Source organism: Hylobates moloch, unplaced genomic scaffold (genome assembly GCF_009828535.3).
Source record: "Hylobates moloch isolate HMO894 unplaced genomic scaffold, HMol_V3 SCAFFOLD_10, whole genome shotgun sequence".
In the NCBI taxonomy this organism is placed as follows: Eukaryota; Metazoa; Chordata; class Mammalia; order Primates; family Hylobatidae; genus Hylobates; species Hylobates moloch.
Window position 1 is genome coordinate 96556380 of NW_026652285.1, and position 22844 is coordinate 96579223.

General features: G+C 41.2%; 1 protein-coding gene across 4 annotated transcripts in view; it reads right to left on the bottom strand.

Annotated features, from left to right (window-relative positions):
- PSMB7 (proteasome 20S subunit beta 7) overlaps positions 1-22844 on the bottom strand; it is a 62924-nt gene that overhangs the window by 13398 nt on the left and 26682 nt on the right. For all 4 annotated transcript variants that reach the window (XM_058445829.1, XM_058445827.1, XM_032165099.2 and 1 more), the window contains one exon: positions 17617-17675. In XM_058445829.1, the coding sequence (XP_058301812.1) occupies positions 17617-17675 (59 nt within the window). The remainder of the gene's footprint in view (positions 1-17616; positions 17676-22844) is intronic.

Here is a 22844-nt window from a genome sequence, read left to right on the forward strand (position 1 = left end):
CAAGTTGCACCACAGTGTATAGGTGTGCAGAAGGCCAGACCATCTAGGTTTGTGTAAGTACATCCTATGATATTCACGTGATGACAAAATCACCTAAGGATGCATTTCTCAGAATGTGTCCCCGTTGTTAAGCAACACGTTAACTGTAGTTCTACTTGTGCTTTTTCAAACTACAACAGGGAAGCCGTGGGGGAGTAAATGCCAAAGGCAGGAGACCAGAGAGGAGTTGATGATAATATTCTCAATGAGAGATGGTGGCGGGGCAGCAGGGCCAGGGAGGAGGATCAGCAGCAGAGCAGATGTGGGTGAGGAGGAAGCAGCAGCCAGGTGAAAGTGCAGGATGGAAAGACGTGGAAGGGTGCCACCTGGACTTCTAGCCTCAGTCATAGGTGCTGACCACCCCTCTGAACAAACACAGCCTTTACACAAAGGCCTTTCATAACTTCTTGGCAACTATTTTTCTGGTGGTTGATGAGAAGACAATGGCTGACTTCTCATCGACCCACCCAAACAGAAATGATTCTACTTCCCCCCACTGCACCAGGAGGAGCTAACGCAGATACTTCTCCATGAGACCTCCAGGCACACGCCGCATTCAGAGGTGTTGCTCTCTGTTACTTAGGTGGGAGGAGGGGGGTCTCAAAAAGGCATAAGGAAACTTCAGGGCTCTGGAGCTGATGAATATAGTCACCATATTGACTGTGGTTGACTGTGGTCATGGGGGGTGGGGGAGGCAATGCTTGACAGAGGCAAAGAATTTGACAGAATAAAGTTATGAATCTAGTCCTGTTACTTACCAGCGGTGTGACCTCAGTGATAAAAGTCACTCCACATTTTTAAGTTCCAATTTCCCCATCTGCAAAGGAGGACCTAAAACCCCCAAGCACCAGGACGGTCATGAGGATTCTACGAAGTGTCATGCACAGAAGATGCTGGGCCACAGTGCCTGCAGTGCAGGAAATCCACAATGAATGCTAACTTCACCTGATCCTACCCATCTCCAACGCTCACAAACACGATTACCAAGGCAAAAGGCTTCAGGGCTACCAATGTGATAGGCAACCAATACGAACTTAGTACTTCTTGTTTTCAACCCCCATTTAAAAGCAAATCAATTATGACAGCGGCCATCATACTGCAAATGAAATTCAATATATTGCCATAAAATCTTTGTTCATATGCACATCTTCCATATAGAATTACCGCCATTTCGGTGAGAAGTATAAGTACCACATTTTCATTTATTCTCTTTCACCAAAAATTATATTCTAAAAGGACACAGAAAAAGAAGGCAGACTTACTGTGTGCAGGCTCTGTGCCAAGTACCTGATTCCACACATTTACCCAAACAACGCTTTAAGGTGGTTTGGTTTTTTCCACCCAAGAAAACAAAACTTCCAGTCTCCAAAAATACAAATGATACCATTAAGTCTTTAAGTAAATTTAATTTATAAATCACTTGCGGGCTTCTCTTTTTAAAGTACTTTACCTCTAAAATTATTTCACAGTTGCAAATATATTGCTTAAATTATGCTACCCTAACATTCCAACACTCATCTGGCTTGTTACATTTGGTAAAATTAAACACATCCTGATGAATTCCTCTACTACAGAATCTAGTCATCGAATCCCATGGCAAAGAACTATCAAATTCACTGCATCAAAACTACATCCAAACATTGACATTTCCCTAAAATACATGTAATAAAACCTCTCAGCAAACAGAATCAGTCAAATTATTTTTGGCCATCCCATATGTCAATAAAAAAGATATCATTTAATTTTCCCATCTGGCCATTTGTTGATTGTAAATCTTAACTGAAACTGACCAAGAAAGCAAAGGCACTTTAATTTTCTTTGGAAGTTTCAGGACAAGAGGTAGTCAGAGACTCAGAGAGTAAACTCTTGTTACACCTGATGAGCATTTTACAGACACGGTCCTCATAATGATCCCTTCAAGTACCGACTTCAGTCCATTTCATGAGAGTGAGTTTTACATCTTACAAACTGGGGCTACAGGAGTTACACAAGAGGCAAAAATCAATCTTCCAACCCAGGCCTCTTCAGAGCCCACGCATGCACACTCCACCCAGCCCATTCTTACTGCTCTATCCCCTAATTCCATTCAGCTGAGTTAAAAGCCAGTGTATTTGTCAAGGAACCAAAGTTAATGAGTCTTTACACATCTTTTTAATAATCTGTTATCACCAAGGTTCTGATTCTAGAAAAACTACATTCCAACATGACAGGGTGACAATGACGGCGAGAATGACCACATGGTACAGATAAAATATTCACTGCAAATATTCTTAAAAATCTGTACCATTAGGTGGAATTTTAAAATATCTATTTAGTATAACTTCCTATCATTTCTTGGTTTCTGCACAATTTCAGGGTTAGGGGAGGGTAGTATAAATTACCTAACAGACACCCACAAGTAACATTATCTGTTAAGGTTAAAACTTTAACTACCTTCCTGAGGTATGCTGCTGGGGTCTCATTACAGCAGGTAATCTCACATTCCGCCATGCACAACACACTAAGTACCAGCATCTCCCAATTACACTGCAACGTAAATCTCAAAGGACATTTGAAAAGTCTACACAGCTCCTGCACCCATTGCCGAAACACAAGCACCTCTAATGGAACGTGGCAGCTTTCTAAACTAAATATTCACACGCAGGGACAGGGATGCTAAGCTCCGGCCTTATCTCACACTGAAGAGCGGATGCTAATTAAAAGGCCACACTGACTCGGGAAATGACTGCCCAGACAACTTTAGACACTGTCTGCCATTTCCCTTCCCAGCTGTCCCAACTTCCAGGACTGCACAACTGAGAGGCAGAGCAGGGGCCCCTGTGCCTCTGGACATAACATTCCTGTCCAGAATGGTCTCCTTCTCTTCTGCCTCCCTGTCCCATCTTTCCTCACACCCCAAGACCAAAAAAAATTCATGTGAGGAGTCACATGCAATTTGAGGCGGCCTTATAGTCCCCCAGATAGAGTCCATCGGCTCCTCTTCCGCTGTACCTCTACTGCCCATTGTATGGGTACCGTTCTCGACTTTTCATGCCATAGTCCCTGCTTGTGGGCCTGTGCACCCCTCTAGGTTGTAAAGTCACTAAGAAAGGGACCATGTCTTAAAACCAGGCAGCACAGGCCTGATCAACAAAACTCAAGGTGAATGGCATGCAAGCCCACCCTTCACATCTCTGAAGGACCACCGTCTATCAACAGCTTACAGAGGGCTTAATGGCAACTCCAGTGGCAACACAGATCTCTTCTGGTGGCGCAGATGCCAAGAAACTTCCCCTACTACACTCTGCCTTTGCCAGTTTTGATGTGCCTTAGGAGTTTTTGAGAAAGAGCACCTTTTTTTCTTTTTTTTAAAGCTTTCACAATAGCAGAAGGTATCCAGGGTATATTTGTTCCTACCATAATCATTTGGCTATTTTTAGAACTGTTTTTACTTCAGCTAGCAAAACCTACACTTGATATAGGCTGTCATGGAAAAAAAAAAAAAACCTGTCATAAAAGTAGTAATAGCTTTGAAATATCTCATCCAAGCCAACTTTATTCTCATCCCTCTTAAGAATCGCCAATCTCTTCAAATATTGGCAGTTCCGTTTATTCAGATCTTCCAATATATAAAATTTGCTGACTTTTCCCCCTTTGAGTTGATATAGATACATAAAAACTGCAAAGCTTTTTTTTTCTTGGCTAGAAACAAAACTTCTCTGCCTGCCTGTGTAAAATACAGGGGCATTTTTAAATTACCATACGCTTTAGATCAGAAGGTAATAACAGTATAGTAGCAATTTAGAACCTTCCAGCCTGTGAAAGCTGACAATTAACTCAGTGAAATATGGTCCAAGCCCTCATGCCCCCCAATTCTTGTAGGCAGTGGTCTCAATTAACACCTAAATGCCCTGCATTAGAAGGTTTACCATTTTATATTTAAGGTTAATTTACATATATCATGTAAACCTACACAGGTACTACATTTAAATATTTGGCCCCAAATATTATTTTAAACTTAATTTTCCACAGAGCTAATAAAAAGAAGAAAAATCTTTGCTAAAATTCTTCATCACACTTCAGTGTATATTAGCAAATGTGCAGTGTGTGCCTGTCTTGCACACCCACAAGCCCACCACCCCCCCTTTCTGATATCGCACACCACACAAGTACAATAAACCATGTGAATATTTCATACCGCTGTGAATATGCTGGAGAATCAATTCAACATCTGCTGTCTTTAGGGTCCAGGAGTCCCGCAGAGACACTTTCAATTTGTAATTGAGTTCTATGCTGAATTAATCAGCAGTTTATCTTTTTTACTAAAATAATGTCTTCACCACTAACCCAGATTTACATTAACAATTTATGCCAAATTACCTGCCAAGGCAAAACTTAGAAGATTCTAAGCTACAAACCAGTAACACTCAGTCCTGTATTTCATTTCTTGTATTTCTTTAACCCATATACAAGAAAGTGGAAATCCATTGTTCCAAGAGCTTGCGAAACTCTAACCACAGATGACTTCTTGGATTTGTAACAGAGCCTCACTTTTGATGGTGAAATTCGTGCTGGTTTCCTCCTCTCCCCCTGAAAGCCACTGTTCAATAAGTGGTTATGATTCCAAATTTTTACCAAATAGAATTCTAAAACGAAATAAAGTCAGTGAATAACAAAAGAGTATCTTTTATTTCTTTTCCCAAGGAAAATCTTCCCATTCTAAACCTTGGCTTGGCTCAAGTAACAGAAAAAAGACAACCTAGATAAAGGAAGGATTTTTAGTGCTTATTATGTACCTGAGACCCAAGTTAGCAAAGGCAATTCAATTTGAAGAGAGCGGTGAAGTCCCATTTTCTCTTTGATATCATGACACAGAACATTTCATTAGCAATATCTTCCTTTCAATTCCACCTGTACAGTTAAGAGTCTCCAAACACTTATGAATTCAACACTATCTCTGAATCTAGCTCTCACCTCTCTCTCTGATTCATCTCTGGTCACAAGACCGGAAGTTTTTTGCTTGCTGGACTTTTGCCACAGGTGCCAGCAGACAATATACTTCATGAAATATTTCTCCTATATGGTGTATGTCCCCCTACATTTCAGTTCTAGGAAATATGTAAAGCAAAAACATTTCAAATGGAACACCTGCTCCAAAGAAATGCATCATAAATAATTACCTATCAACTACAGAATAGAATACCTATCCTTTTTCTATCTACTTTGCCAACAGCTGCACAACGAATTCCCACCACCATACACAACAGCCTCTCTCAGTACTGCCTCTGCATTACAGCACCAAGCCAAACAGCTTGCAATCACTTGGAACCCATAACTATCTGCTGATGACATATTGGTTACGTGGGAATATGAAATTCAGTGTTTACACAGCAGGGCAGAAGACATGACAGAATTTTCAGAAATATTTTTGGGAGAAAAATCAACAAAGTCAATAACAAAGCCAATATACCATTTGTTGATATCCTTTCATTACTCCTCTAAGAACTGGAAATAGAGACCTTCAAAGTGTATATAGTCACTTTCCTAAGATTTGTAGATTCTTGAATTCCAGAGACCTGGCCCCAAGAAGAATCCATTCCCAGCTTCTGGAGATTTTTGGTAAACTATGCCTTTCCTTTTCTGTTTCCTTCCATCTAACCCCCTTTTATTTCCTGAAATTAAATGGGAATAAGTCCCACTTTCTAAAATTTCCTTCAACCCTTCCCCAAAATATCCCACTTTCAACTTCAATTTTTAATAAAGGCAGAATGTGATGGCAAGGGTAGAAGTGAGGACCAGCCACCACCATTAACTGGGGTTCTGAAGATAGAGAGATGAGGAAGACACAGACTTGGACGGAAGAATACACATTCAGTGGCCACTTCTAAGTCCAGGAAGACTAACGAATCCTAGGGAATCAAGAAAGAAAGAAGCAATTACTTCTAAAATTCCAAACTCTGTATGGTAGGAAGCAAAGTCCTGCTCTTGAATCAGGTGAAAGACCGCATAAAATTTCTATCTGCTCTGTAAGATGCCACAAAATTCAAAAAGCAAGAAGACTGAAGAGAGCAGCCTTAACTCAAGAAGTCCCTTCCTACCTCTCCAAAGCTGGCCACCAGTGGGCTCCAATGCACAGAACAAGCTCACTTCTTAAAAGGGGGACAACTCAAAATATCTGGTGCTAGTGGGAACCTTTCACCTTTAACAGTGTTTCTCATCATCATCTATTCTAAAGACATAATGGGTAATTTTCCAAATCACCCACTGAACCATAAATGCCACCTTCAATAACTGTTCATTTCTAAAATTAACTGGTTAATAGCACTATTAGAAATCACTACTTAGAATAATTCCATACAGGACCTCAGGCATTGTATGTTAGGGTTCAGACATCTCTAAAACCTAACGTTTTATGTTAAATAAAGCCAGAGAGAAAATTATTGGGGAAAACTGATACATCTTTTGATCCAATAATAGAGACAATTTACTATGTCTAATGCTTCAGGTCTTTAGGAAAGCCAATAAGCAGGAATTATGACCAAAAGCAAATGTAGCCTCAGGGAGAGCCTCTGAAAAGGCCCTTTCAATATTTAAACAAATGTACAATCATCAACCCAATTACGGCACAAATCCAGTGTACAAAGGAAGCACATCAAATGTTTCAATTGTCCCATCTAAACATTTCCATAGTTGCACTAGTTCTTAACAAAAAATCCATCAAAACCACAATAAGATACCAATTCACACACACACACCAGGATGACTACAATCCAAAGGATGGTAAGTCTTGGTGACTATCAAGGATAGAGGATATATGGAAGGATATATGGAAAGGAGAACATATGGAAATCGAAACCTTCACACACTGCTAGTGGCACAGACGCTCTGGAAAACTGTGGCAGTTCCACAAAAGGTTAAACATAGAGTAACTATATGACCTGGCAATCTTGCTCCTAGAATTTCTCTTCCCAAGAGAAATCAAAACATATGTCCATACAAAAACTTGTACACCAATGTTCATAGCAGCATTATAAATATAGTCAAATAGTGAAAACAATCCAAATGTCCAACTAATGAATAAGTAAAATGTGGTATGTCCATACAACAGAATACTATTTGACCATCAAAAAGAAGTAAAATACTGATATATGCTACAACACGGGTGAAACATTACATGAAGTGAAAGAAGCTAGGCACAAAAGACCACATATTATATAATTACATTTACATGAAATGTCCAGAATAGGCAAGTGTACGGAGATAGTGGATTGGTTATTGCCTAGGCCTGGGAAGGTTGGGGGAAAATGGGGAGTGATAGCTAATAAGAATGGAGTTATTATTTTTTTAAGGTGATGGAAATGTCCTAAGATTGACTGTGGTCATAGCTGTACATCTCTGTGAATACACTAAAAACCACTGAACTATACACCCAGAACAGGTGAACTGCATAGGTGTGAATTATCAATGAAGCTGTTATTACATAGTAATAGAACTAGGTATCCCACACTTTTAGAATAGTAGACCTAAAAAAGTAGTCAAAACATCTGATTAGTTACAGGTCAATCAATAAACTCATACTTTAATATTTTTTTTTTAAAGTAAGACACCAGCACAGTGGCTTGTGCCTTTAATTCCAGCTACTCAGGAGGCTGAGACAGGCAGATCACTGGAGGCCAGGAGTTCAAGACTAGCCTGGACAGCATAGTGAGACGACTTACCCAAAAATTTTTTTTTAATTAGCTGAGCATGGTAGCACCCTCCTGTATTCCAGCTACTTGGGAGGTTCAGCAGAAGGATGCCTTGAACCCAGGCATTCAAGGCTGCAGTGAGTTTTAAGTGTCCCATTGCACTCCAGCCTTAGCAACAGAGCAAGATCCCATCTCTAAAAAATAAAAATAAAAGCTAGGGATTGGCCAGGCACGGTGGCTCATGCCTGTAATCCCAGCACTTTAGGAGGCTGAGGCAGCAGATCACCTGAAGTCAGGAGTTCAAGACCAGCCTGGCCAATATGGCGAAACACCACCTCTACTAAAAATACAAAAATCAGCCGGGCATGGTGGCGCACACCTGTAATCCCAGCTACTTAGGAGGCTGAGCCAGGGAATCACTTGAACCCAGGAGGTGGAGGTGGCAGGCAACAGAGTGAGACTCCATCTCAAAAGAAATGAAAAAAAAAATAAAAATAAAAAAATAAAGGCTAGTGGTCACAATAAACAAAAATACCAGCATAAATCCTTATCCTTTTTTTCTTTCTGAGACAGGGTCTCGCTCTGTCACCCCAGGCTGAAGTGCAATGGCACAACTCACTGCAGCCTTGACTGCCCTGGCTCAAGCGATCCTCTCTCGCCTCAGCCTCCTGAGTAGCTGAGACTATAGGGATGTACCACCATACCTGGCTAATTTTTTCTGTTTTTTTGTAGAGACAGGGTTTCATCATGTTGCCCAGGCTGGTCTCAAACTCCTGAACTCAACTGATCCGCCCATCTTGGCCTCCCAGAATGCTGGGATTACAGGCATGAGCCACGGCGCCTGGCCTAGCATAAATCCTTAAAAACATTTAATAAGAAAATAATTTTGGGTCTAAATACACATTTTTCCCCCCAGACAAACGAGATGCCAAAACAGATGTAACAACCAAATATAACCTTAAAACCTAAAAATCTGGAGAAGTGAGTCAAGTTCAGCTCATTAAGCTGACACCTATTAAAGCGCCATAAGAAAAACAGCCTGAAACACCATCAAAACAGATAAGAAAATCATTGTTTATAATAGTTATCGAAGGTCAAGGTTTTTTTGGTTTAATTTTGCATTTACTTAAAACTCTGTGTTTGATGCCAACAGGGTTCAAGTTGCACAGGAAGGTGCTTCGGCTAAACACGGATAGTCTTCCTTGATCTCCATTGTCTGCTGTGTGGGTTCCGCCAGCAAACCTCTCAGCGAGTGGTCACCTTCCTATGGAGTCATTAAACCTCTGAATGTCAGCTGGTGGGATTAGCCAGCAGCTTCCACACCTGAGCCCCGGTGGCAGGGACAGAGGCATTTGGATCAAGATCACTAATGAATACAGAATTCATATGCCGCTTGTCAGGGCTCCTGAGCTCAGAGTCGCACAGATGCAACCTAAATAAGACGGAGGACAGAACAATCGTTGACGAAGATTAAAAAGTTTTGGCAGTTGGGAAAAAAAGAGCACCTCATTATTCAAATATGATAGTCTTGCTTATTTTTTATTTTTGTTCAAGTTATTCATGATTCACCTCAAATGGATAAATGCCATTCACCAATATTTAAAGACTTCTTGGTCTCATTACTAAATTTGAAGAGGGCTGTGCTGTCTGTACATCAGCTATATGGAAAAAACAGCTCTCCTGTAAATAATATTTGAAAATTTTAGGGGAATAAAACAATCACAAGCTATTTAGGGTGGAGGGCAGTTTAAAAATGAAAAAAAAAAAAATCTAGAATTAAAAGAAAAAAATGATCTTCCACAGCCAAGTGATTTTATTACATTTACTAACATCTCTGTATCTCTGACTTCCTTAAACCTTTCTGTTCCTGGGTTCCCTCCTCCAATCACAGAGCTGCCAAAGAGCTTTACACACCTTGTCTTGACACTTGTTTGGTTTTCTGCCGTCTTCACAAGACCTCATCAGAGAAAAGGAACAGCCCAAGCAACCCACACCTCTGCTCACCTGGAATAAGATGTCTTTCCCAGTCTTGTTAAAGAATTACAGGAATAAGAAAGTGTTAAAGAATTAAAGGAATAAGATGTCTTTCCCACCCTGTTGTGAAAGAATGACAAAGAGGCAGATATAGCACAGTGGCTGAACCCGTCGGAGGGCTCTAACGTCAGGCTGACCAGGGTTCAGACTCTGAATTTTCCACTGAGTATGTGACCTCTGGCCAGTTATTTGGCCTCCCTACAGCCCAATTTTCTTCTCTACAAAATGAAGACAACAAAGTACTGACCTCAAGGAATTGCTGAAAAGTAAATGAAATAATACACCATTGTCTATGACCACCACATATGCCTGTCTCCAATATTACGCTTTCAGATAAGAAGGACTGTATCTATCTATATCATGCTATAAATTCACCAAGCCTGATGCCAGCACAAATAATCACATTAGTCGTTGCTATGCGATGTTTGTATCCTACTATTGAATAACTAAAAAAATAAAACCAGCTGCCATATTTTAGAGCCAATTTTGTGTGAGCCACCATCTAAGGTGTTTTTACAGGCCACATCTAACGCTCACAGCAACGTGCAGGCAGGTCTCTGTTGAGATAGTACAGATGAAGATGCCCCTCTTCCCAGAGTCCTGCTCTAAGCACAGAGGAAACAGACCTGCAGCCCAATCCTCTAGCTCCCAAGCCCCATGCCCCTTTCCAGGCAACCATACTGAACTCATACTATGTTCTCTTTTGGGACCATTCTATATGCCAAATTGCACAGATTTTTAAATCAAAATAATGCAGATCTCTCACACTGTTGTCCATCTGCAAAGCACAAATGAAACTGCAAGTCAGTGTCTTCCTAATACTGGACTTATAAAAAAAAAAAACACACACACAGTTACTTCTAAGATTTGCTGTCAGAAAACCATATTGGTATCAACTCTCATTATTTAAAGTGGATCTATAGCTGCCTGCAATGACAGATTAATTCTGTTTCCTCAGTAGCTAGGTGTTTGGCATCACGTTTGTGAGGTAACCACAAGCCTTTAGGGCGATAGCTGCTCACATCTTTAGCAATCTATAAGGGTTTCTCTAGAGGCCAACACTTGCTGAGTGATGAAATATGACTCCATAAATCAGACGGCTGAAGTGGCGCTTGTATACGTCACCATCTATCTTCATAGCTTCTCTCTGAAGGGTATAGGGTAGGAGCTCATCCCTCGGTATTGCAACCAGAGAAAGGACCATCACAGTTGGCATTGACTAAGCACGTGCTACTTAAAACTGAAGACACACTAAGACTAGGAAAAAAAAAGATCCTGCTGGTGTTAGCACGCCTCAGGCAGTGGTAGAAGCTTCAGCAACTCATCTTCAAAAGGCAGAGAGCCAGAGCTCTAGAAACCTGCAAAAATTGGCTAAGCCTGCAGTCTTCATTTCTTTAAGTTGAGCATCTTCAAAGTCTAGAATTCTAACTGTAGGGCACAGCAGCTGCCACTGCAGATCTGATCCTCTCAGCTTTTGGCAGCTCTCAACTTGAGATTCTAGCAAAAGAATTTTTCAAGTTGCTATTATTGCCTGTCATGGATTTATAAATATTGTGCACTATCTGCTGTGGCATGGCTCTCATGGGACGCCAGAGCATGCCAAATGCATAACAGAATGAAAAACAGTTTCTATTCTTCAAATAAATGCTAATTTTTTTTTAACTGTGCTCACACGATGTGTTTGGTGACCAACTTCAATAGTACAGAATATGTATCAGAGAGGGGGGAAAAAAGCTGATTGTCTTTTCCAGCAGCATTCAGCTGCTACTTTCATTAAGCTTGTTTAATTAGATTCCAGATGCTAATTTGCAAGTCGATACCAGAGGGTGCAGGACAGTTTGCCTTTGAATCATCTCCCTGTGATGTGAGGGTCCTGCGCACACCACTACCCTTCAGCAGCCCTCGCAAGATATTCTGACAATTAGTGCAAAGAGGGGGCAGTATTGATCTTGACAGACTAAATATTAATCTTCTACCCATTTTAATGAATTGTAATCTCCAAGAGTTTAAATTTCTCACTAGGCCAAATGAAAACATCCCTTCTTACAAAGAAATGGAATAGAAGGAAAACTAACCTACATTATCGGATTCATTTAATTCTCTCTCCCCCTTAAATAAAATCCATGTTTCATTTTAGCAATTTTCAAGATACATATCTGCCAAGCTAACGCTGTATTTCCAGGTATCATGATCAAACTCCTTATTTTTAACTGGAAAATGGACTGAAAATGCCCCAGCATGGTCATCACTAGTGTTCCTGTCCAGGTAAGCTAGCCTGTGGGTAACAACCAGGACCGGGAGCTGAATTCTTATACCAGCCTTAACAATAGAGAAGAAAAAATCTGGGGGAATGCTCTGAGCAATTCATCATCACCAAAAAAACCTCTCATATAACTGACCCCTTGTCATCAGGTCAACTTACACATTTCAAAATCCCCTATTCTGGCAATACATTGGTACAGTGTCTGAATAAGCACCTTCACTGATAAAAATAAAGCATGAGACTTATCACCAGTAAGTAATACAATTTTTTATGCCTTCATTTCCATCACAGCTAAGTACTGTGAACACTAAAGGTGAAATTATCAAACTGTTTCAAAGGAAGATTACTCTCAGAACCACTAAGTAAAGTTGTGTTTAACACCTTTTTATCCACCCATTCAACACACACTGGCTGAATACCTACTATGCACCAGTCACCATGCTAGGGCAAGGGAACAGAAACGACCAGGTGTACGCACAGTCCCTGCCAGAGAAGAATTCAGGCTCACAGCAAGGGAACAAACAAAAAAATGAAAATTAGAAGACCACTCGAGGTAGCGTTTAGGCCAAAACTGGGTGAGACTTTTTGAAGATTTTTAACGTGCCCTAAACTCACATGGTTAGTTGAAACTCAGGAACTGAGGACTTTTACTTGAGGCAAGTCATGGCTCAGATAACTTAAAACAGCAGAAGCCCATCTTGGGCATTTACGAATCCCAGCTGGGTTTCACTCTTCTGCTTTTTTGGCCTGTAATTTCCCAATGAGCATTTGCCCTTTGCCCCATCTTCATTTTTCCTGTGTCCTTAATGGGGTGTTTGCTTTGCTGACTCTGTGCCCCAATACTGCACGCTATTTGAGAAGTGTACTGGTTATCGTCCTGTTACCTTGAAAAGATGTTCAGCACTTTCTAGACAAGAAGAAGAGAAGGTCCCTTCCATTTCCCAGGTGGTTTTGATAACTCAGACTAAGCTCAGGGTTATCCTACTGTCTCAAGGCAACACACACATACTTAACCTCAGGAGCTAAGAACAGAGATGACTTCATGGCCCCTGCCCTCAAGGAGCTCCCTCTCTCACTGGCATGGAGGAGATGCCTCTGAAAACAACCAGAAAACAACAGGACAGGTGTGTACAGTGCAGCACAGGGACACACATAAATGAAGCAGCAACTGAGGGTACTGCTGGCGGGCACCAGCGGTAAGGATCCACGGCCAGCCAGTGCACGCTATATTCAAAGAACAGTGAGCAGACAAGAATGGCCAAAGGGAACCTATGTTCCCCCAAAGTTTAATCCCTGGGCTTACATGTGATGGTGATATATGAACCATTTTTATTTCTATTGATAGTATGTACCCACTTTCATGTGTCTTGAAGAAAAATACAGGTTGGCCATGGTGGCTCATCTGAGCCCAGGAGTTTGAGACCATCCTGGGCAACATAGTGAGACCTCATCTCTACTAAAATTCAAAAAAATCTGCCAAGCGTGGTGGTACACAACTATAGTCCCAGCTACTTGGGAGGCAGAGGCGAGAAGATCACTTGAGCCTGGGAAGTCGAGGCTGCAGTGAGCCCTGGTCATGCCACTGCACTCCAGCCTGGGCAACAGAGCAAGATCCTGTCTTAAAAAAGAAAAAGAAAAGAAAAATAGAACCAGTACATCAAACCCAGGACTTCAGATATAAACTGTATTTTAAAAATAAATTTAAGTTTAAAAGGTGAATCAAAGTGGTTGTGGGAAAGATGGAGAATGGAACTGACTGGAAAGGGGCCCTCGGGGGTAAAGGAGATGTTCTCTATCTTCATTTGAGTGCCAAAACCCATTGAACTCTACACTCAAGATCTGTGCACTTTATTATATGTAAATTATACCTTAATTTAATTTAAATTTTCAAAAAAATTAACAGAGCAGTTGGCACCTGGATATGGCAGAAACCTTAAATGTAGTGTGTAAATGACAAGTTCAAAATGCAGTGATAGGTTGGCCCTGCCCAATAAATGTTGTAGTAGCTAGTTTAAAAAATAGAATTAGATGATATTTTATTAATATTTTTATGTAGCCAATATACTTAAAACAGTACCATTTAACATATAATCAGTATAAAAGTTATTGAGGTGTTTTTAAAGCTTCCTGTATTAAGTTTCTGAAACCTGGTGTGTTTTCCACTTACAGACCCTCTCAACTGACATTTCAAACGCTCGATAACCACGTAAGGTTAGCGCTGGACAGTGCAGCTAGAGATGACGAGAACACAAGACAGGTTTTTAAGGAGGGAGGAACTTGTATTCCATAAATACTATAGTCCAAAGGCCCAGCACTATCTAAAGTACAGGTTTGTAGATCAGGAAACAGAAAGACTTTGGGCTTCCTCTAATTTGTTATTTGTTTTAACAATAAAGCCAAGAGTTTGTTTCGTAAGTCTAGCCTAAAAATTACTGTTGGTTACACAATTTGTTATTACAACAGCCTAAAACTGCCCCTTTGCAAAGCAATTCTCTGTAAGTGAGTGGCAGTTACTGTCCTGGCAACCCATTCGAGGTGTGAAAGGCAGCAGTGCTGTTCTCCTGGCTTTCTGTCTGAGACACATCCAGAAGCCTTTCCACACTGAAAGGAAACAGCAGGCTTAGTCACCCAATTCTGTGGTCTCTAATTAGGCAAGAAAAGTTATCCAGGGCTTTTTGACACAGAAAGAAAGTCTCCCTGGAAAGAAGGAAAACAAAAAGTTTGGAAATTTTAAACCAAAATGTCTTTGTTGTTATGAGTTCTATATAGACACAGAACCACCAATGACAGACACTTTGGCTGAATCTAAAATGGTGTCCTCTCAACTCTGCTAGGCAGTCTTGGCCTTTATTTAATATTCACCAAAAGCAAACAGTGTGGTTAGCACAGTTAGTGGCTTGGTCTTCACAATAAATGTTTCCTACTATTAACATCTCTTTAGATTTTTAAACAATTAATCTGCTGACAGCTGTTACTCTATTATGTGCCTTCTGTTTACTTTTAAACTCAACCACTAAAGAAGAAGGTACCACCTTCACCTTAATAAAGTGATTTTCAGCCAGACATGGTGGCTCACACCTGTAATACCTGCACTTTGGGAGGCCAAGGTAGGCAGACTGCTTGAGCTCAGGAGTTCCAGACCCACCTGGGCAGCATAGTGAAACCCAGTCTCTACAAGAATTGCTTGAACCCAGGAGGCAGAGGTTGCAGTGAGCCGAGATCATGCCACTGCACTCCAGCCTGGATGACAGAGTGAGACTCTGTCTCTCCCTCTTTTTTTTTTTTTTTTTTGAGACAGAGTCTGGCTCTGTCACCCAGGCTGGAATGCAGTAGTATGATTCGGCTTGCTGCAACCTCCGCCTCCCAGGTTCAAGTGATTCTCTTTCCTCAGCCTCCGGAGTAGCTGGGATTACAGGCACCTGCTACCACGCCTGGCTAATTTTTTGTATTTTTAGTAGAGACAGGTTTCACCATGTTGGTCAGGCTGGTCTCAAACTCCTGACCTCAAGTGATCCATCCGCCTCGGCCTCCCAAAGTGTTGGGATTATAGGCATGAGCCATTGCGCCCAGCCGAGACTCTGTCTCTAAAATAAAGTGATTTTCACTGATTGTCGGTGTGCATATGGTTTCAATAACAAGTGAATAAAAACCAGTTACCTAAAATTGTCCATTTAATAATCAATGTGAAATAAGAATATGGCCAACCTGTTTCAAGGTCTCACAGCTAATGCTCCCAGTTATGGACACAACTGATCTAAAAAACATTCTTCAGATTGATAATATCAATTTTATTGAAGGGATGCTGACATTCCCCTTTACTTCCCAAAATCACATCAAATATTCAATTCACAGCCTTTGAACCATTTCAAATCCAAACTCTAAGGTAAAATTACTTTAGTGGAGTGTTAAAGTCACTTCTAATGTACCTCATACTCTCAACTTTTCCTACAATTCTCATTTTTCTTTAACATACGGAAGTCCTAATCAACTGGAAATAGACAAACCTTTCAGGAAGATTTGAAAAGAATAATGTGTTTTAAAGAAGGGTTTGGTATTACTGAGGTGATTTTCTAAACAAAACTGAAGAGTACGCCTCCCTGTACCTCTGTGAGTTCTAATGGATGCGTAGAACCTTAGGAACTCCTCTCCTATAGTTAGAAAACTGGGGAACTTTTTACCTTTTCTTTTTCTAAGTGACCTAGTATTAATATATCCTATTTTTTCTCTATATTTAAGAAGCCCAAATAGAAAATAATGCTGATATGGGAGTAACTGTTCACATTGAGAAATGAGAACAGAATCCCAATCTCATTTATTGTCTATACTTGGACCTGTTTACTATTCTTAATTGGAACAAGACACTATCATTTTTAGTGTAAAACACCTAAATTCTATATACTATGTTTTAATTCCTGCAGCTATCCGAGAAGCAAAGAAATCTAGCCGAGTGACCAAGTCACTTATAAGAGCTATCCCCATGTACCGAGGGTAGGTATCGCCGTTTCCAGCAGAAAACCCCTGTCTGTCCTGGCTGATCAGTATCTTTAATCCTACTTTCTCTGGCTTTGACAGCACTTGGTCCAAACCTAAAGGGCAGAGAGAGCTTCAGAGTTCCAATGACACTTGGTGCTCCAATGACAATGAGATGATGGAGGAACTAAGTATTTTTAATAAGCAATCTTTTCCAAAGATGGCTGGACATAAGGCACTGTCAAAAAGCAATTCCAGAGACACTCTCTGGTCCCTAAACAATTCTGCAAAGTCAGAAATGGCAGAAACCTACATACTAAGAAATAGGGTAAACCACTCATAAACTACCTATTAATTGTTGAAAAGAAGTTGATACTCCCCATCAAAAAATTAACAACCATCAAAAAAGCTGATGTGCCAAATGCTGGTTTAGCAGCAAGATGTAGTGCCACGGAGGAGTAACGTGGTACCATGATGGATCCAGGCATATTCAACATTCCTGCGACAGTGACCATGGAAGAGCTATGCATTTGTCCTGAAGATGGAGGGGGTGGGGGGTGGAGACAATCTATCATTAAAGTAGACTTAAGTGAAGTCTCATTCAGAAGATACCACCTTCCCCCACCACCAAAGAAAATACAATAAAAGAATCTCTCATACATGTATCTGACACACTAGATCATTACACTCTGAGATGATTCCACCACATGCATGGTCTTGTCCCCATCTTCTGCCAGATGCAGAATCACCTATAGGGATTTTTAAAACTGCCTCCATTTTCAGGTCACATCTCTGTAACATGCAAAGACATACACATCTGAGATATTGTGACACAGAAAGCTTGGTGCACAAGAAAACATTCCACGTTACCACCGCATTTATAGTCAAGAAGATTCCTAGACAGCCCAAAGCCCAGAGCAAAAAGCTGGAGAGCGCTGGCGCCTCAAGCCCAAGGAAGGGCACAGCTGGGCCACTACAAAAGGAAGCTGGTCTCTTCGGCAAACAGACCATCTGTGCCAAAGAACATTCCAACTAACAACAGTGCTGTACAAGCTCGGAAGGAATCAGCAATCAATTTGTAAATGTTCAAGATAAAACCAGAAAAATCTTTGAAAGAGAATAAAACCGCAGGGACTTACATACCTCCATGTCTGGCCTAAACTTATCTTCAAATACAGCCATTGCTGCCAAGGAGCCAGAACCTGTAAGAAAAAGGTACACTTTTAGTGTATTTTATGATATCCCAGCTTGTCCATCTCAAGTTTACCTAGGGGCAAGAAAAACAGCAAAACATGCCCAGTGTCTCATTCAAGTACAGTGTAAATATTAATTCTACAGGGCCACATAAACCAGGTAAAAACAGTGCTCTTCAAAAGCCTGGAGTCACACTTACCACTATCTAAGGTAAATCTGCAACTGGTCCTACTTCCACCACTGACAGGTATAACTGTAAATTATTCACAATAAAATGCTGAAGCATGAAAATGAGGTTATGGAGAATTTGGATTTTTTTCAAACAGTGACTGCCACATAATTTCCCGTGTTCTATGCTGTGAGTCTAGTGCTCCATATTGTGCCTTGGCAGGCTGCTGGGTATAGCACTAAATACCAAGCCAGTTCCAAAGAAAAGATTGTTTTAATGAGCTGGCCCTGGTAGTCACCTTGACACGCAGGGAAGAAACTATCGCACCAGCAATGGTAATAGGACTGCGAGCAGCAGCCACCAGGTTATTCCAGCTACAACTGTAAAACACTTTATTATGTGGCATTTATTTGGAGCTATTATTTTTAGTTTGTACTTTGAAGAGTAACAGCTGAATAGACAAAATGACAAAGAAACAAAAATTTATTATCCCAATAGCAAATGGCTGAAAGGTTATGCTGCATAGATATTAACAGATAGCAAATTTATCCCTACAAAAGTAGGATGTAAAGGCATTACAAATAAGCGTGGGCTCCCTTTGAATGGATGCAAAAGGCAGCTAAGCACTCCTTGAAAATTTAAATTTGCTTTGTTCAAAGACCAGAGAATCTTTAGAAAATCATCATCTTGTCTTTACAGGTCCTGGCAATATTTCAGGATACTCCACTTTTGGAGAGAGGATAGAGTTGCCCACAATTTTTTACTCCAATTAGAAGATTTTTTTGGCATTTATTACTTTTTAACTTGTTTTGCATAACACTATCTATTTAGCTGGGTCACAGAGAAAACCATATTTTCTATTTAAAATGATTTGTGTACATCGCTTGACCACCTCAATGGTTTAGCAAAGGAAAAAGGCAGCGATTAAACAGTTTCAAATGAGGTGTCCTGCTGATTTTATCAAGTCTGCTGAATGTATAATGAAAAAGGAGAAGCTGACAGCAACGCCGCATTGAGAAAATACAGACTACCTTATCTGAACCATTTAAGGAGGTCCAATTATAGATCAAATTTAAAGGGTAGAAACAGCAGATTTACAGACACAAATCAATGAACATGGTAATCCCCATGAATATGACAGATACTCCTGTTAGGGAATATTGCTGCGGTTGAGGATCATTACCTTCACAGTACCGGATACATCACATCTAAAGCAGTAGGAAGCGTCAAGTGTAGACCAGCATTATAAGCAATGACTATCCATTTAGGCTTTGGGAGCAAAAGGCAACCCCATTTCCCCCCCACCTCACAATTTTTTTCTCCTTAAAAAAAAAAAAAACTAAAATGGTGATCTAAAGGGACATTAAAAGCCCTCTGAAAAGGACATAGAAATTAAACAGATATAAAACTAGTACACTCAGATAAAACTAGCACATATGCGAGAGCAAATTCAGCAAAACAAACCTCTGAATTTCAAAGTAAACATGTCCTTGAAGACATGGAAACAGGGTCAAACTCCACCAACGTTCTGTGAGTCACACGTTTACTCTGAGATTCAGGGGTCAAGGGAGAACGTAACCTAAGTTGCTGTTTTCAGGCCCAGGTGAGAACCAGTCTCAGACTTACTAGTAAAAGCAAGCTGGTTTTGTGTGGAAAGCAAAAGACAGCTGCCATGAACGAACAAGGCAACTGCAAACGAAAAATCTCAGGAAAAAATACTTCTAGATATAGACCAATCCTGCAGAGCACTGGTGAGCAGGCTGGCCTCTTCCAACAAAGTCCAAGAATATCTCCACGAAGAGCACAAGGGTGATCAACCAGAGGCCAGAAATAAACATTTAAAACAGGACAGGGAGAAGGCAGGTATTTAGCTAGGAGCTAACAACTTGTGGAAAACTGTAATGAATTGTTAAAAAAGAAAAACAAGCTTACCTTAAAGGCATTTGTCCTTAAAAATCACTAGCTGTTTTTCTCCGGGGCCATTCCTTTCTTTGGCAGTTTCACATTAATTTTTTTTTTTTTTTTTGCTCTATTCTTTTTCCTAGGCGCATATATTTCCTTCTGCTTAGCTTCACTCAATAATTTAAGAAATGAAAAATATTTCCCTCCCCAAATAATTATTTCTTTAAAATCTTTTTCCTGGCCGGGCGCAGTGGCTCACGCCTGTAATCCCAGCACTTTGGGAGGCCAAGGTGGGCGGATCATGAGGTCAGGAGATTGAGACCATCCTGGCTAGCACAGTGAAACCCTGTCTCTACTAAAAATACAAAAAATTAGCCAGGCATGGTGGCAGGCGCCTGTAGTCCCAGCTACGCGGGAGGCTGAGGCAGGAGAATGGCATGAACCCAGGAGACAGAGTTTGCAGTGAGCCCAGATCGCGCCACTGCACTCCAGCCTGGGCGACAGAGTGAGACTCCGTCTCAAACAAACAAACAAAAAAACCTTTTTCCTGCCTAGAAACAATATTACAGACAAAATTTCTATAAGTGGAAATAACACACTAAACCCACAGACTCTTGGAACAAAAGGGTTTCTCCAATGTGGGGAGGCTCTCTACATTATCAGACAGGCAATTTTGTTTTTTGTTTTGAAGAGCTGAAAGGTGTAAGACAAGTAAACATAGGACTTGGGGCTTTTACTACAGTGTATTTCTGGCTTCCCCTTTTTATACCTCAAAAAAAAAAACATATATACACACACACATACATACACACACACACACACACACACACACACACTCTCTCTCTCTCTCTCGAGAAATTTTCTGAAAAGCAGGAGCCTCCCAACCTGATTCTGCTTCCCATGAAATCAAAGACAAGTGGGCCCCAAAATAAACTTGAAAAGGGAAATTCAACATTAAAAATAATTTCCAAATCACTTGCAAATTAGCTCCTGCTCCCAGCTTTTCAGGAAAGGAGGACTTTGGCGCCCCCTTTTCAGAAATACACAGAAGTGTTTGGAGATAGAAAATCTGTCAACAGGTTTGTAGGTATCTCTGAATCTGTGTCTGCCATTTAGAAAACTGGGGTGAGAATTTCAAATACAACTGCAATTGCCTGAAGTGACAAGAGAACATAATTTCAGGGCAATGCAGTGGAGTACACAAGGAACAAGAAGTTGGCCATAAAAAAAAAAAAAAAAAAAAAAGATGGTAAACTCAGACCAGTATTCTTTAAAGAAAATTTCATTCAAGTTTCCTAGATACTGGTCCAACATCCAAAACTATATACAATAAATCACCAGTCAAATGCCATTCTAGTACAGCCACCATGTGACCTGTAAAACGTTAATGTATTATCCTCTTTTCCCTATAAACCTCTAATAATGCCCTGAGACATTCTGTTATTTCAGCATCAACTACCTAAGCTGGCACTCTCTTCATAAACAAAACCAAGGTGAAAATCTTTTGAAGGATCATTTGCTCTGATTTTTTATTCCAAAAGCAGAGATATCTTAGACATCAGAACTATCTGGTTTCCCATTAAAGAACAGATACACAGAAAAGCCAGGGTACAGTGTGGCCAGGACTGGGCCTCTGCTGTGCACTCGAGTGTGCCAGTGAAGGAAAGGCATGTCAGAGAGGACGTGCCCTCCACAAATGCAAGCTATGCTCCATGAGCAAGAGTGAGGCCTCAGAGAACTTACTCCAGTCAGGAGAAGGAAGCCAAAGAGAAGAACAAGGGCCTTCTGCTGAGCACCCGCCAGGTGCCATGTGGCCTATCTTAGGTCATTTCATCATCCTCATAGCAACCCACTAATGTGAGAAAGCTCCTTGCCTAGGACCACACGAAACAAGCACAGGGGCAGGATTCCTGTCTCAGCTGTGACCCTATGTCGCGCTCTCATACAGAAAGTCCTATATGCTACAATACAGTTGAGAGAGGACACGCAAGACCTTCCATGACCAGGTTTCTACCTCTTTCGGCTCCCTCCCATCCCCCATACACACCCCTGATACTCCACCAACACCACACTGCCCATGATTTCCTAAATGCCCATGCCAGTTCAAGCCTATCTCACAGAGCACCTGGCAGTCCAAGAACTCCCAGTTACCCTTCAAACTCCAGCTGATAGATCACTTCTTCCTAGAACCCTTCCTTGGTCACCCCCCTCCACAGGGTTTATCACTCTCATCTCTGCAACTTGTCCATCCTTTCATATCTGCAGCCTCCATCCCCAACAGTCTCTGACACATGGCACCATTAGGAGAGACGCTTATTGAATTAAGCTGCACTAAAAGTGAGGCCAACTATCCAAATGAGGGAGCCAAAAAAAACTCTGAGCTGCCCCTGAAGGCGTGAGGATAGCAGTAAATGCCTGGATAAGGTGTAAAGCAATATTTATCACCTAGTTTACCATACTAGGCTGAATATAAGACAAACTCAAGTGTAGAGCCAGTTCAATTTTCAAAAAGGAAAAAGGGCCTTAAAAACCACAAAACCAAGTCCTATTACATGTCCTAGTCCAGTCCAAACCACTGTGATATCACAGGAGTGAACGGCTTTTCCTGGATTTCTGCATTATATTAATACTACTGACGCTCTCGGTCTCATCAGTAGTTTCCATGAAGCTGCTCCTTAGCAACCTTCACCAAGCCTGCCCGTTCAGCACACCCACGGTTACTGAGTACCCAGTATTGCTTCCAGAACAAAGCTCTTTAAAACAGAAAAACAAGGTGCAATTCAGTGACCAGCACTTAGAGAGGTGAATATAAGTGAGGACACTATGATGGCTACCTAGTCTCCTCAGACTGACCTCCTGCATCCACTGCCCTCCCCCAAGCCCACCTACACACCCTGCTCAACACCCGCCACCCCAACCCACCAAGAAGCCGGGCTGTGGAGAGACAGGGAGGCAGGGAGGACAAATGTCTCTTTCCCTTTCACCTGCAGGGCACTCCCCCATCCACTGCAGACACTCCACAGCTGCTCCAGCTAGGTCCTCATTCAAAGCTCCTCCTGCAGCTGATGCCCTGTGGAGTCCTGGAAAGAACACCTGGCCTGCTTCC